The 15,151-nt window shown below is 35.3% G+C and overlaps 3 protein-coding genes across 3 annotated transcripts in view; 1 reads left to right on the top strand and 2 right to left on the bottom strand.

Annotated features, from left to right (window-relative positions):
• The window catches only part of slc5a6a (solute carrier family 5 member 6a), a 16,495-nt gene extending 12,772 nt beyond the window's left edge, over positions 1–3,723 (top strand). The window contains exons 9-16 of the mRNA XM_016537477.1: positions 650–738; positions 832–944; positions 1,096–1,163; positions 1,291–1,377; positions 1,948–2,120; positions 2,304–2,407; positions 3,193–3,314; positions 3,412–3,723. Coding sequence (XP_016392963.1) covers positions 650–738; positions 832–944; positions 1,096–1,163; positions 1,291–1,377; positions 1,948–2,120; positions 2,304–2,407; positions 3,193–3,314; positions 3,412–3,573 — 918 coding nt within the window. The 3' untranslated portion in view covers positions 3,574–3,723. The remainder of the gene's footprint in view (positions 1–649; positions 739–831; positions 945–1,095; positions 1,164–1,290; positions 1,378–1,947; positions 2,121–2,303; positions 2,408–3,192; positions 3,315–3,411) is intronic.
• A 2,471-nt stretch (positions 3,724–6,194) lies between these two features.
• Positions 6,195–12,372, bottom strand: LOC107727661 (epoxide hydrolase 1). Its single transcript, XM_074560133.1, is given in 8 exon segments — positions 6,195–8,416; positions 9,133–9,255; positions 9,335–9,443; positions 9,587–9,801; positions 10,304–10,433; positions 10,558–10,776; positions 11,817–11,997; positions 12,105–12,372. Coding segments are annotated over 8 exon segments (1,371 nt in total). The 5' UTR covers positions 12,288–12,372; the 3' UTR covers positions 6,195–8,205.
• Positions 12,373–13,792: 1,420 nt separating this feature from the next.
• srp9 (signal recognition particle 9) lies at positions 13,793–14,915 on the bottom strand. The gene is made up of 3 exons (XM_016537483.1): positions 14,727–14,915; positions 14,406–14,474; positions 13,793–14,321 (listed from the first exon to the last, which is right to left on the bottom strand). The coding sequence occupies exons 1-3, from the start codon at positions 14,796–14,798 to the stop codon at positions 14,202–14,204; spliced, it is 261 nt and encodes an 86-aa protein (XP_016392969.1). The 5' UTR covers positions 14,799–14,915; the 3' UTR covers positions 13,793–14,201.
• Between the last annotated feature and the right edge of the window lie 236 nt (positions 14,916–15,151).

Raw genomic sequence — 15,151 nt, 5'->3', positions numbered from 1 at the left:
AGTGATGGAGATTTACCGCTGATTACAGAACCAGCTTTACTGGCAAGATGCGCATTAAATATCGCATGCGATTAATCGTGCAGCCCTAGAATAAATACAAATAAAAACTTTCTATTCATCTATTCTATTTTCTGTGGGTATTGAACAAAATGTATTATGGTTTCCACAAAAAATATTAAGCAGTACAGTTGTTTTTAACATTGATAATAAGAAATGTTTCTTGAGCAACAAATCAGCCTATTAGAATGATTTCTGAGGATCATGTGACACTGGAGTAATGACTGCTGAAAATTCAGCTTTGGAATAAACAGCATTTCAAATATATTAAAATTGTAATAATATTTCACAATATTAGTGTTTTTACAGTACTTTTGAACTGCAAACATTAAAAATATTACCAACCCCAAACCCATACATATGATTAGAAAGTAAAATAATGATTGTTTATTTTTATGCAACAGCCTATTGTTTTTGAAAATCATTATCATTATATTTTTTCTTCTTGATAAAAGTGTTGTAACCTTGATCATTCACTTCTGTATCCTTCTTGTTATCCTAACACTTCTTGTCGTTCTTTGATATCAAGATCATTACACCATTTGACAGTTATTATGGGAAAATCACTCTCCACCTCTCTCTCCATCTGCAGATGGTGCTGTACTTTGTAATGGATGTGTTGAGAGATCTTCCTGGTTTACCAGGACTGTTTGTCGCCTGTCTGTTTAGCGGAGCTCTCAGGTATCAACCAGATTTTGTGAGGACATTTCCTCCTATTATAATTTTCAAAGGTTTTCTTAGATGTTGATATTGATCTTTAAGCTTATCTTACAGCACAATCTCATCTGCCTTCAACTCCCTGGCAACGGTTACCATGGAGGATCTGATCAAACCTCACGTACGACCCATGACGGAGGCCCGTGCCACCCTGTTATCAAAAATGTTGGGTACGCTATTTTACAATAATTGTCTGAAAGTGAGTGAGTGGTCCATCTCTTCCTCATAGAATGAGTCTAGTACAAGATATTGTCCATACTAAGCTGAAAGGCAATCCTGGGATGGTGGGGTAATTTTTTTTGTCATTAAATTCCCCCACAGCTCTTGCCTATGGTCTTGTGTGTCTGGCTATGGCATACATCGCCTCTTTAATGGGCTCTGTGCTGCAGGTGAGGTCCATGATATAATAATATAAGAAATGCAGATACATTTTAAGTGTAATTTAGTGTAATGCATTCATAAAGTTAACAATAATCTATATATCTGTTTTTTTCACAATCTCTTTAACATCCTTAGGCAGCACTCAGTATATTTGGGATGATGGGTGGACCTCTTCTTGGCCTTTTCTGTCTCGGGATGTTTTTCCCTTGGGCCAATTCCACTGTAAGTCAAACAAGCAAAGCATCCACATATACACAAAACTATTCAAAAGATTGCGGTCAGTAAGATTTTTTTAGTTTCATGAGTCTCTCATGCTCACCAAAGCGGCATTTATTTGATCAGAAATACAGTAAAAAATAGTAATATTCTGAAATATCATTACAACTTTTCTATGAAGTTTTCTATTTGAATAGATTTTAAAATGTAATTTATTTCTGTGATGCAAAGCTGAATTTTCAGCATCATTACTCCAGTCTTCAGTGTCACATGATCCTTCAAAAATCATTCTAATATGTGATTTTGTTGCTCAAACATTTCTTATTATTGTCACTGTTGAAAACAGTTGTGCTGCTTAATGAATTTTTGGAGACCGTGATACATTTGTTTCTTTAGGATTTTTTAATGAATAAAAAAAAAAGTTTAAAAAAGCATTTATTTGAAATAAATATGTTTTTTTAACAATGTAGAAGTCTTCAATTTTGATCAGTTTAATTCATTCTTGCTTATTAAAAGTACTATTATTATTATTATTATTATTATTATTTAAATCTTACTGACTGAGTGTGTTTTCAGGGTGCTCTGGTTGGGCTGGTATCAGGGCTGGTCATGGCTTTCTGGATCGGTATTGGCAGCTTTGTTTCACGAATGTCTGCATCTGTACCACCTGTGATAAATGCCACTGTCATACCTGATGTGGGAAACATGACAACAGCTGTGATGACGACACTCATCACACCTAAACCAAGGTCCATATTTTTAATAAAGTAATGGTGCTCAAGACATTCCTGTTCTAAAATGCTTGATTCCATCAGACGAATCAGAAAGCAATTATTTTAGCTTCTGTAGCCAGTTGCAAAAACTGCTTAGACTAATCTTAGTTAAATTACAGGCTGAATTGGCTCATTTATTTTATCTTCTTGTCTTCTCAGGCCTTCTGGAGTTCAGGCTTTGTACTCTCTATCATACATGTGGTACAGTGCTCATAATTCTGCCACAGTTGTTGTGGTGGGACTACTGGTCAGCTTTCTCACGGGTAAAGTGTGTTTCCAAAACACATCAAACACTCTTAATCGTCTTACCGTATCCTAGGTTCTATCAGTGAGTCTTTAAAGCAGTTTAAAGTTTTGTTTTGCTGCTGATAAAGCTACCTTTGTGAATATGTTGCATGTTGTCTAAACTGAAATGTTAAAGATAAGGTTAGAATTCATTGGCCTAGTAAAATTACACAAATAATTTATGGAAGTGTTTTCAAATTGAAGTCCGCAAGGTGGTGCTAGTGGGTTTGCAAAAATTTCAGAGAAAAGGAAAAACTAAATGTAATTTGAAATAATAAAACGAATATGCATAGAGTTATGTGGAAAAAGTGCTTTACAAATACATTTAAATTGAGCTTAAATTGATACTTTTTATATTACAGTTTTGAGTAGATACACTCTTACACTAATACAAAGTAAATATATTCAAGATAATATTTAAATGTATTTTTGCTTTAGTACAATTACATATAAAAGTTAATCATTTAATTTTGAAAACACGTTTTAAGAATATGTATTATTTAGAATTTGTATTATTTATATACTATTATTTTTTTTACGTCATTTTTTAAATATTTCTATGTAGCTTCAATTTTTATTTGTTTTATTTTAGTTTCAATTTTGGTACATCATGGCAACATCTCAAATTTTTAACGTTTTATCTAATAAGTATATTTGAAGGTTTTTTTAAAATAGATTTTTAATAGATTTAGTTGTAGTTACCAATAACAACATTGATCATTAGGCTGCAACAACAAAGTTTTTGTGCTTTGTGTTCACTCAGGGCCCTGGAAAGAGAAAGAGTTAAACCCAGGTACGATTTACCCTGTGCTTGGCAATTTGCTGTTCTTTCTGCCCCAACGCTACAGGGAGAAACTCTGCTGTGTTACTCCACTGGAAGACAATGTAAGTCACTTAAATGCTACGAATCAATATCCAGTTTCAAATACAGCATTCCTTCTTCCATTATGAATGCTTATGTATGTATGTGCCTATGCTATAGTCCAAAGGCCTGGAACGTCAGCCTTACCAGATGGCCCAGAAAGAGAGCAATGGCGTTGCCTATACTAAAGAGGAAGAAAAGCTCAGGGAAGAGGAAGGAGAAAAGATAACCGCCCAGCCTACTTTTAACCTGGCCCATACAGTGCAGGAAACAGCCTTGTGAAATCTCCCACACAGCGATAGTCCTAAAGGGTCTTAGTTTCCCACAGGCTCTGGGAAGAACAAAATCTCACTGTTTTCTCCTCTTGAATTTGGTAATAACCTTAAAGCCCCGTTCACACCAAGAGCGATAACTATAAAGATAACGATATTAGCGTCCACACCAGCGAACGATATCGTCTGTTTATTCTAAGCGCACATGCGTCTGCCGCTTTAAATTCTTGAGCTCGTTACAGCAGGATGGATTCTGATTGGCTGTTAGTGTTTTATCGTTCATCAGCTGGAAAAAAATCGTTTTGAAAGTGATCACAACGATATTGTTTCTCTGTATCATCATCGTAATAGTTGTGGTGTGAACTATGCTATTCTTTAATACTGAGAACGATTTTTAGGACTATATCTTTATAGTTATCGTGCTTGGTGTGAACGGGCCTTTAGTCCATAAGTTGTGGGTTGTGTTGTGGGCCCTTTACAATATTGGTACGCTGTGCCCTCAACTGCCAGTGATTGAGGCGAGGGGTTGTCTTATTTATATGTGGTACTTTATGATGTTTAGATCTTGAACAAATTGAGATGTGTTGAGCTGAAGCAACACAAGTGATCACCTAAATCTTTCAGTTTACGTGTCATGCCTAAATTGAATCTCAAGAATACTTGTTGAATATTGCTGGTTCGTGATATACGTACACGCACAAATCACAAAGAAATCATGCTGAACGTTAGGTTTAAGATGAATGGTTTATCATCAGAAAGACCACAGTTTGCACAAATCTGTAGTCATTTAATGTCAGTGCCGTTCGAGTTTTGGGGTTTTTCTCTCCCAACGATTTTGTTTCTTCCAAAGTTCACTACATTAGCCTTTCCATTCTGTTTGCCTTGAAAGCACTATTGTCAATGTGTTTGTTCCCTAAACTGAGTTAAAAGTTTACAGTGAATGAAGAATTGCTAATATTGCTAATTTAAATGTGGTAAACGTTTAGCTTGACATTCGTGAAAAGACCATCTGCAAGTCTCATATTGTGATAGATACAATGAATCTAATGCATGTTGAATCTAGTTCCCTCATTGAAGCCCATTGTTTGTGACAAGTGCCTCCTCATATGAATGTATGACGTAGTTTTGTGACTGGATTGTTGCATTAGTTTGCCGTTTCATCATCTCATCCAAATGGAGCAAGGGCCTGACCCTGATAGGACCATTTTATCTGGACACCTCACTATTGAATTCCCATGATGCTTTGCGTTGTAAGGGCCTGGCTAACTATACTTTAGCATCTCAAAAAAGGAAGTTTCAAATTTGCCTAGATTTATTATTTTGGTATGGATGATTTTTTTTAGAAAACTGTATTTTGATGTAGACAAGCTCTTTAAATGTTATAATAGCCTATTCAAATGTTTGATCTTATATACACTGAAAAAAATGTTTCCATTCATCCAATTAAAAAAATTTAGGGTAATGATCATAGAAGTTATTTATTTTTCATTGGCTCAAGTTAAAAAATACAGATGTGAATCATTACCCTAAATTGTTTTAATTGGATGAATGAAACATTTTTTTCAGTGTATAGAAGATACTTGTTATAGTATCAAGACTAACTGGATAGAATTGAAACCTCAGTGCAAGTTACTGACCATAATTCTCAGTATTAGCATATGGATCGATTTGGTTGCACTCGTTTTCTTGTCATTTGATTCGTTTTTTGATGTTATAGTGGCATTTTCTGTGTTTTGCTGTCTTGCCTAACTTCAGACCTCAGTCTAAGCCATACCATTTGCAGTTGCTGTAGGATTCCTAGGTCCTTGTATTGTGCCTATGACTGGAATGAAAGCTTTCTCTGAACCTGTCACAATCTCACAAGCACAGGCAGTCGGTTATATATTCAAGTTATGCGCTCTGGGTCAACAGTTTGTGGAAGTCTCACGTCTCATGAAGTCTCAACTGATGTTTCTTTTTTCTTTTTTTGGTTCTTTATTGTGGGTGTATCATCTTGGTCTGGCGACAGGTTTCAGTTTAACATTCATCTCCAAAGAATCATCCTATGTGTAATCATGTTCATCATATGTGGAAACATAAGAAGTCAGTTCACACAGAATGCGTTTTTGCATTCCAATGTGGTGTGTTTTTAAAATTATTTTCCAAAGTAAACACACTGTTGCGTCCATAACTCGCTGCTTTTTCAGCATCGCACTCATAAGCGATGCGTTTTTAAATTTTTTCAATTAGTTAAAATTTGTGTTAAAATAAAAGCATTAAACTAAAACGTTAAAATTTATTAAATATATTTATATATAATATAAATTATATGAATATAAATATACATGTAAATATTTTCAGAATATGTACTGTATGTGTGTGCTTTTATATATACATAATAAATATACACAGTATGCACACATATATTATGTAAACAAAAACTTTTATTTTGGATGCGATTAATCGCGATTAATTGTTTGACAGCACTAGTTAAAATAAAAGCGTTAAAATAAAGCGGCTTGAGACCCTGCGTTTTTCCCATTTTGGAGCACTCGCTTTTTTTAAACGCAAGAAATACTGACATCTTTTTTCGCTGTGCCACTTCTCACTTGTTCACTTCTCATTCAGATCGATTCCGTATTGCACTGTCTTAGCTACTTTTTGTCCATCTGCACTGTTTTACATGCAGCTTTTTTTTAGCAGCTTACGCAATGAACACCATATTTTTAGGACGCTACTTCATGTTAAACAATCTTTTTAAATCGATCTTGATGCGCCTTCAATTCCATTGAAGTTGTTTGTTGCTTCTGAACGCAAGTACACATCCTGTATAAATGGCCCCAAGGGTTTTACCTTTAGTTGAGTGATGACTACTCTACATTTCTTATGAGCTCCAGAAATATATTCACAGCAATGAATTATGACATTGTTAGGAAATTTTTAGCCTAACAGTTTTAGATGCAAAATTAAACATTTGTCAGTTTGGGGATAGTAGTTGCTAGCAAGCATCTGGTATGTAATAGATATGAATTTAATGTTCAGTCATTCTTTAACACGCAATGACACTATTTTTTAATCCATCCATTTCAATGTATTAGAATAATGATGACATTCTGGTGTGAAAATGAGAAATTAGTTTGGATTTTAGTAACTTGAGCATTCCAATCAATACAATACAGATCATCTCTTTATTGTAAAATGTAAACATAGCTTGATTTCTCATAAGTTTTGTCATTATATTCATTGTGTAGAAGACATTTTGTTTTGCATTATTAGTGTCATAATGTATGTATGTATGTGTAAGACTGGATCATGTAGAGTTGCCATCTGTCATACCTGAAATTACTTGAATTATGTGTGCACAATGCTTTAAAACACCCATACTTTTAATAGTATAGAACACTTGCATTTACAGACTGAATATTGCATCAGAATTGTTCCATTGATAATTTCTCTTTGTCCTAAGAATGTCTTCATTCAGAATGCATTTCCCCTGTGAGCGATCAAAGGAGGAATAAATCACCACAAGCACATTTTAAAACGGCCTACAACAGGACAAATTGTTAAGGCACAGGCAGGGATTGACCTATTATAAACTATGCTGTCCTACAATCTAAAACTGTGTAACCCTAAGAGAATTGACCTTGGGGGCCTATGTAGAAAAAAAAAAACACTGAACTCTACTGTGAGAATTGTTTTTTTAATGACATTTTTAAATACTAATTTTCTACGGAAAGCGCAACTCTCATTAGTGCAAAATAAATATTTCGATACATAATGTTTATGTTTGTATAAATATTATGAGAATATATTTTTTTTTTAATAGAAGTGTTCCTATTTTATTTTCCCAAATATGCATTCCAGAAAACCATAAGCAATGGAGTCTGACCAGCTTCATTGCTTTGGTCGTGCCTTCACTTAGCGTCTCTTTATTTGATTGGTCGTGAAAGTTCTCGCCAAGAACTTTCCATTATGTGAAAAAGAGGCAGTTGCATTGGCCAGCAGAGCATCTATAGCGATGATACCATTATTTATGTAGATGAATGCAGAATAGAGGAACAGATATGCTTAGCCACTCTAGTGGGCATTGAATCATGAACACTCATTTTTTCCTCTTGATGAATTGTTTGTAATGAGAAAGTGATATAAAATTTGTCTTGATAACAATAAAAATGTCTTCCCGACAGTCTTTTGTGTTTTCTGTCTTTACTACGTATTGCTATCATTCAATAACTGCAATTAAATAGTGCTTCAATAAAGGATTGACTATCATTTCACACAGTTTAACATCAGCATTACATTGATTCCTGTGGTCCCATTCGGAAAACTGTCAAAACACTTTGGCATCTCCACAAATAATCACTGTAAGCTCCTGTCATTATAATATAATTATTTAAACGGCAATAAAATTAAGGCACATGATACAAATAAAATTGCGTTAATACATTTCTAGGATTAAGCAGTGCTATTACATAAAATGAATGTAATGCATTTTTTTTTATAATAGTTTTTGACACAGTAATGATTAGGATTAGTCATTTGTTGTCGTCCAGGGGTTGTTTTTTTACTTCATGGTCATCTCTGTTTAGATTCATTTATCTATGCATCTAAATAGTGAGGACCATTAGTCCCCATGAATATGAATAAAAGGACATAGAACTGTTTATTTCTTCTTTCTCTTTTCCACAATCTTGACAAAGTTCTGAACATCCTCTGCCAATAACTGTGGCTCCTCCATAGCAGCAAAATGGCCCCCGCGAGCCATGGGAGTGTAAGTCTTGAGCTTATGGTATTTCTGGGTCACCCACAGTTTAGGGGAATGCATCACCTCATTAGGAAAAGAGGCCACACCGGTCGGAACGTAAACTGGAAGCCTATTGGGAAAAGAGAGACATGGCATACTAATTTAGTGATTTTTGGATTGTCATTTGTGGTCAGTAAGATTTCATTTTATTTTTACTTCAGAAGTTAATGCATTAAATTTACATTTACATTTAGTAAATGTAGATAAAGTAGAATTAAAATAGAATAGAAAGTGCTAGAGCTAGAGGGTCAAATAGATCAAAAGTGATAGTAAAGACTAACAAAAAGTCTATTTCAAATAAACACTGTTCTTATTCTTCAAATAATGTACCAAGGTTTCCACAAAAATATCAAACATCTCAAATGTTTTCAACATTGATAACAAGAAATGTTTCTTAAGCACCAAATCAGCATGTTAGAATGATTTCTGAAGGATAATGTGACACTGAAGACTGCTGAAAACTAATTTATTACATTTTTATATATATTCACACAGAATATTTTAAATTGTAATATTTTACAATATTAGTGTTTCTCAACTTTATTTTTCATCAAATTACTGCAACCTTACAGTAATTTGATGTAATTCTGTACAGAAGTACAGAAACTTCTTTCAAAAAAGCATCAAAAAATGTTGCCGACCTCAGACACTAGTGTTCATATTTACACACAGCCCAAATTTCTGTGCCCAAATGTCTCCAAATACTTTTGGGAACACAATATTGATGAGTACTGAACAGAAAATACAGCTTCATGTAATGTTAATCAAAGTCTGCAGTTCTCTTACTTTGCATGGGGCTGGTTCAGGCCTTTGCCAAAGTTCTCCTTGTAGAAACGCATGGAGGATATAATGCACCTAGAGGTCCAGTAGATCATCACATTTGTCAGGAGATCATCAAGAGAATACTTCCTGTTGGGGAATTGACAGATTATTTAAATGAACACGCATTTCACCAACCTATAATAAAGCTGAACTCAAATATGACTACCTCTCCAGCCCACCATCCTCAAGGTTCTTAAACTCAGGGTCAGTCCAGGTCGAAAATTTCTCCAAAATGTAGGCAGCCAAACCAACGGGAGAGTCATTCAATCCACGGCCTGTGCAATACAGTCAAGCTTCAAATCAAAGTCTGTTGTTCAATAACACCAAATGTAGAATCCAATGGAACAGTGTCACAACAGATTCATATGTGAAGTCTGTTTAAAGCTGCACATTCTAAATATTTCAATATGTCTGTCACCTGCAGTGTCAGGTTTAGTGGACTGTATGTGCATGTATCCGGTCTCCCTTAATGCGTCTACTACAAGCTTTTCCATAGTGGGGAAAAGGCGTTTCACATCATGCTCGGTGAAGCCAAAGAGTTTGGGGAATCGGCGACCAAAAATTATAGACAACATCATGAGAAGGCCTGCTTGTCCAGGGGGAGCAAAGTTAATGTGGAGGCCTTTCACAGCACTGAGGACAACAAAGATGAACAACAAAAATCAATTCTTGAAATCCTTCAAGTACTTGAAATGTTTATTTCTATACACATTATCTTCTTGTAATATATCTGACTAATTTACTGCATTCTAATTGAGGATTTCAATATGATGAAATACAGGGGTTCTCAACCAGGGGGCCCCAATAACGCTTAAAATTATTTAAATTTAGTTATATTAACATAATTTTAATTAACATTTTGTCCACTTATGTTTTATTAAGAACCAGAGGTAAATATCAGCTTTAACAAAGGGCCTTCAAGTCTTTAACGCATTCAAGTCATGTTGAAAAGAAAGCACATAAGTGAGAAAAAAATGGGAAACGCAATAAATACTGCATCTGCATTGATGGTAAATTTATTGAAATTAATGAAATGACAAATATATTGGCACTTGAATGCACCAATTGTCTTGGACAAAGTAGGGCCTTAGAGTCAAAAAAGTTGAGAACCAATTTTATATGCTTTTATACATACTTGGGCTCCAGCTGGGCCATATTAGTGGTAATAAGCGAGCCCCAGTCTCCTCCCTGAACATAGTACTGGTTGAAACCAAGCCTCTTCATCAGTTTATTAAATATGTGAGCTGCACATACAGTGTCAAAACCTGTGCAAAACACATTATGATCATAAAAAAAAGAAAAAAAAAAAAACTTGAAAAATTGAATAGACTAATCTACATGTGTTTGAAACATTAAAATATCTGTTGGGTTGGGTTGTTTGCTCTTTACCTTACTTACGTGGAGCCTCTGAGAAACCATAACCAGGTATTGAGGGACAAATGACTTCGAAGGTTATGCCATCAGGACTGGATGGCTCCGTAAGCAGGGGGATGATGCCATAAAACTCATAAAAGGAGCCTGGCCATCCATGTACCATCACCAGAGGCACAGCACGGGTTCCCTCGGCCAGGTTCTTTGGTTTCACGTGAACATAGTGAATATCAATACCTTTTGTTATAGAGGACAACACAACACAGAACAAAAATGAAATCAGTTGTGGAGTATTATAAAATATGTGCAAAATACAAGCATCTTCTGGTGAAAAATGTAGTTTTTAAAGGAACAGTCCACCCAAAAATAAACATTTGCTGAAAATTTTCTCAACCTCAGGTCATCCAAGATGTAGATGAGTTTGTTACTTCATCAGATCAGATTTGGAGAAATTTAGCACTACATCATTTCCTCAGTGAATGGGTGCCATAAGAATGAGAGTTGAAACAGCTGATAAAAACATCACAATAATCCACATGACTCCAGTTGATCAATTAATGTCATGAAGTGAAAAATTGTGTTTCTAAGTAACAAATTCATCAAGATGTTTTTTACTTCAAACCTTTGCTTCTGTCTAAAATATGAGTCATTTATCCATAATAATGCTTTCTCCAGTGAAAAAGTTGTCTCGCCTGAATCAGGAGAGAAATATGCACAGATCAAGCCCTGTTTACAAGCAAAAACAGTCCAAAACAGCTCTAAACAAATATGTCTGTGAATTTTGATGTGAGGGAACAACACGGGATGCATTATTATTGATTATGGATGGTTTAAAGTTAATAAATAAATAAATAAATACAAAAACTTAATTATGGATTTGTTTCTCACAACCACACAGTTCTTAACAGGATGTTCATTGATGGACTGGAGTCGTGTGGATTATTGTGATGTTTTTATCAGCTGTTTGGACTCTCATTCTGATGGCACCCATTCACTGCAGAGGATCCATTTATAAACAAGTGGTGTACTACTGAATAGCTCCAAAACATTTCAAATGAGGTAACAAACTAATCTAGATCTTGGATGGCCCGAGGATGAGTCAATTTTCAGCTAATTTTCATTTTTGCGTGAACCATTCCTTTAAGGTGCATTTACCGTTGCTCTGTGAGATTTTGCATGATGTACATGAAATCTGCATGAAATTTTGCAAACCTTCGCTAAAAATTTAGCTAATGTGACTACACCTTTATTATAGCTGTGTAGTAGTAAGGACTCACCTTTGATTTTGGTTTTGAAATGAGGGTATTTGTTCAATTTATCCACTTGTTTCCCCCAGTTAAAATCATTCCTCCAATAAGACACAACCTTCTCAAGGTATTTGGAGTTAAAGCCATAGTTAAACTGACTGTCTTCAAGAGAAGGAAAGGAACGGGTCTGATCTAGCCTGCGGTGCAGATCCTAACGAATATAAAAGAGCTGTTGCAACAGACCAAATACACACCAAAACGTATTTCCAGTGAAACGACTATATGAAATTTTATTCTAATGATTACATCAGGATTTACCTCAATCTCTTCTGAAGTTGTCTCAACTTTAAAAGGGCGGATACTGTCATCCTCAGGCCCTTGGGGACAAGCTCCCACACCCCACCACCCATCCTGAGCTTTCAGGACACTCTTTCTCTTCTTCAGGAATACCAGGGCTACCACTGCTCCGAGCCCCAACGCCACTGCCAACTCTTTGTACATGGTTTAGGGCCCTGGAACGGAGCAAATTACATTTTGATGTCCTCGAAGTAAAATGAAGTGGGAGAAACGTCAATAGCTAGCTCATGGATCACCCCTTGCAAGGATTGAACCTGCAACCTTTCATACAACCACTAGGCAACGTGCTTTTAATGCATGCATGCAAGAAAATGGAGCAAAGGTTTATTGTTGCACAATATTCCCAACACTGGGATTAGGATGGACAAAGCTCTGTGGTTACAACATTTGGGGCACAATGCATGACAAAGTTCTTCTCTGTCTAACTGCCAATGCACAGTAAATACCCTGTAAACAGGAATGTCAGAATGTGGGCTGTTCTTCTAATTATGATTTTTTCTCAAAAATATCAGACATAACCTCTTCTGACATATTACTTTCTGTACAAACAAATTATATAAACAGATTTTAATGTAAGAGGCTAAAAATGTTTATGGAAATCTAGTAAGAGACTAAGCAACTCTTTTGCAGTCTTTTTCTTGAAAGAAAAAAAAATCTTTACCAAGTTGCTAACATAACCTGCACAGAAATTACTTCTTAATTGCATTTACGTCAATAAACTTAGCATTGCACGAGAAACTTGCATAACCAGTGATTTGATATTCATAAATATACATGTAAAGATCGAGTTATAGCAACAACCGATTGATATGCTGTTGCTTTAGATTAATATTAACTAACAAACTAGCTAAATTTTGCAAATTCGTCGTAATTACTAACACCAAACATGAAGTTATTTTTTTTTTTCGGATAATAGTCGTGGCTTTATTGTAGTGCAAAATAAATACACACCAAACAAACGTTTTTACATTTCACAATGTTGCATTGTGATTGTAGTTAGGTAATAACCTTTTGCAATAAAAACGTTCTAGAAATCTTTAAAAGATTCAAATGTAACCAAAATAAAACGTTTTAAAAACGTAACTTCACTTAAGTAATTTGTGAAAATTTATTTAGGCTTTGTGTATGGTAAAAAACTGAATGGGTGCACGAGACAAATTTTACAGCTGACTGGAGCAGGGCCTGTTTTCTGAGGTAAGACACGTATGTCTCTTATTAAACCACCAGTCTCTTATTAAACTAACATACTGCGGCTGTAAATCCTGACAAGCTTATTGTCTGGGTTAGGGTTTGTACGCTGAAACATGACAGAAGATACTGGTAGGTAATCCTAAACAGGTAGGCCAGATTTTCTGTTGTTAACAGCATATTGTATCTATCAACCACCACAAAAGTTTCAGTAGATATAAATCCGAAGCATTAAATAGTTCAAAAACTAGGTTACAATTTTGTAAGTTATATAACAACTAAAACTACTCCACAACTGTTTTCTATCTTATGTTTCAGAGAGAAGTGTATTGTCAAAAGTTGAAAAACTCAAATGAACAGAAGAAATGTCTATTTAAATGACATTTAAAGGCACTTGTTAAATGTTTGCAGACAGTAATACTTGTTAAAAGTAAAACAAAATATGAAGAAAAAAAAAAAGACATTTATTTAGGTTCAGTGTACATCATGCATAGACATACAAACTTCAGGACTGAGATTTTACTGTAATCTAAGAAATTCAGAAGGTTCTGCTTCAAAAATTATTCCCTTGATTTTGTTGCAGTTAAAACGTACTTTCTCCAAACATTAAATAATAGGCAGACCCAATGAAAACAGTTGTATAATCATTACAAAGTTGTCTGACCTCCAAACAGGAACACAAAAATCAGCCTCATGTAGGTTGCTCTTGCTGCTTGCTCTCCAACGAGCATAATCTTGAACATTCTCAGTATACAGTCAATAAACATGAACCAAACATCATCTTCATCCTCCTGTAGATCCATTTCTCTTCATTGGCAGTCGGATTGAGTAACAAACAGCTGTCCAATCCCAACAGTTCATTTGATTCATTCAGTCCGTTTCCATGGCTCCACTGTGGGACTCTTTGGAGACCATTAATCTCATCAGCTTCCCATGCAGTTTCTCGATCTTCTTTACATCTTGAGCCTGGTCAGTTTTGTACTGCAGACACTGAAAGAAAACATATAGTGAATATAACATCTTTTACATAAGACCACAAACAAAACAGTCTACTTGCAAGGGCTCAAAACTTACCACAGCATCATCTGTGACTTTCATACAGATATTTCCATCGCAGTGTCGATATTTCAGAACCACTCTGACCTGAATAAACAACATTAACAAAACAGTTAACGTCACAGTGCATCAGTACGTTTCAGGCTAGAATTCTGCAGCCTTTCTCTGTTTGAGTTACATTTAGAAGCATATATACATGATGTCATATATTTTATACTCCTACGACATATCGAATACATTTCCACAACTTTAATAAGTTGCTCTTTGACTGTAAAATATGTGAACATGAGCTCTGCTTGTAGCCAGTAGCCTGAAACTAAGAGGTTGTTTATTAATTACCTTCATCGGATCCGTCAAATAAAGTTTTTCTGCAGCTCGCGCAAACTCTTCCCACGTCTGATAATAAGGCATGATGTAATAAACACTACATATAGGGTATTTTATTCAATATTTTAGCGGCGTAGCAAAATACAGCTGTTTGAAGCAAATCCCAGGTGGTATAAAATATGGCCACCTTTAGTCGTTGAAAAACGCACTCTGATTGGTCGGCAGCTGAACGCGCCAATAGAAAACGTGCACACTGATGCGTACACACTACGTAGGGTACTTGTCGGATTTGAGGATTGCGATTGGTTTATAGGAATAGAATGCGCGTGTGGAATGACGATTAACGTAAAACAATATGAAAAGAGGGGCGGAGCTTAGTGGCCGCATTGTCATGTGGTACTTGTTACATTTTGCAGCGCAGGTCAGGTTGGGCCAAT

The sequence above is a fragment of the Sinocyclocheilus rhinocerous genome, unplaced genomic scaffold (assembly GCF_001515625.1).
Source record: "Sinocyclocheilus rhinocerous isolate Xijiao unplaced genomic scaffold, SAMN03320098_v1.1 scaffold185, whole genome shotgun sequence".
In the NCBI taxonomy this organism is placed as follows: Eukaryota; Metazoa; Chordata; class Actinopteri; order Cypriniformes; family Cyprinidae; genus Sinocyclocheilus; species Sinocyclocheilus rhinocerous.
The sequence above is the reverse complement of the archived record's forward strand: the minus strand, read 5'-3'. Positions and strand labels throughout refer to the sequence as shown.

Coding starts and splice junctions, on each gene's coding strand:
- srp9 (XM_016537483.1), bottom strand. CDS start 14,798: ATGCCTTATTATCAGACGTGGGAAGAGTTTGCGCGAGCTGCAGAAAAA. Junction 14,475..14,726: donor ATTTGACGGATCCGATGAAG/GTAATTAATAAA, acceptor TTGTTTATTCAG/GTCAGAGTGGTTCTGAAATA. Junction 14,322..14,405: donor AAGTCACAGATGATGCTGTG/GTAAGTTTTGAG, acceptor GTTTTCTTTCAG/TGTCTGCAGTACAAAACTGA.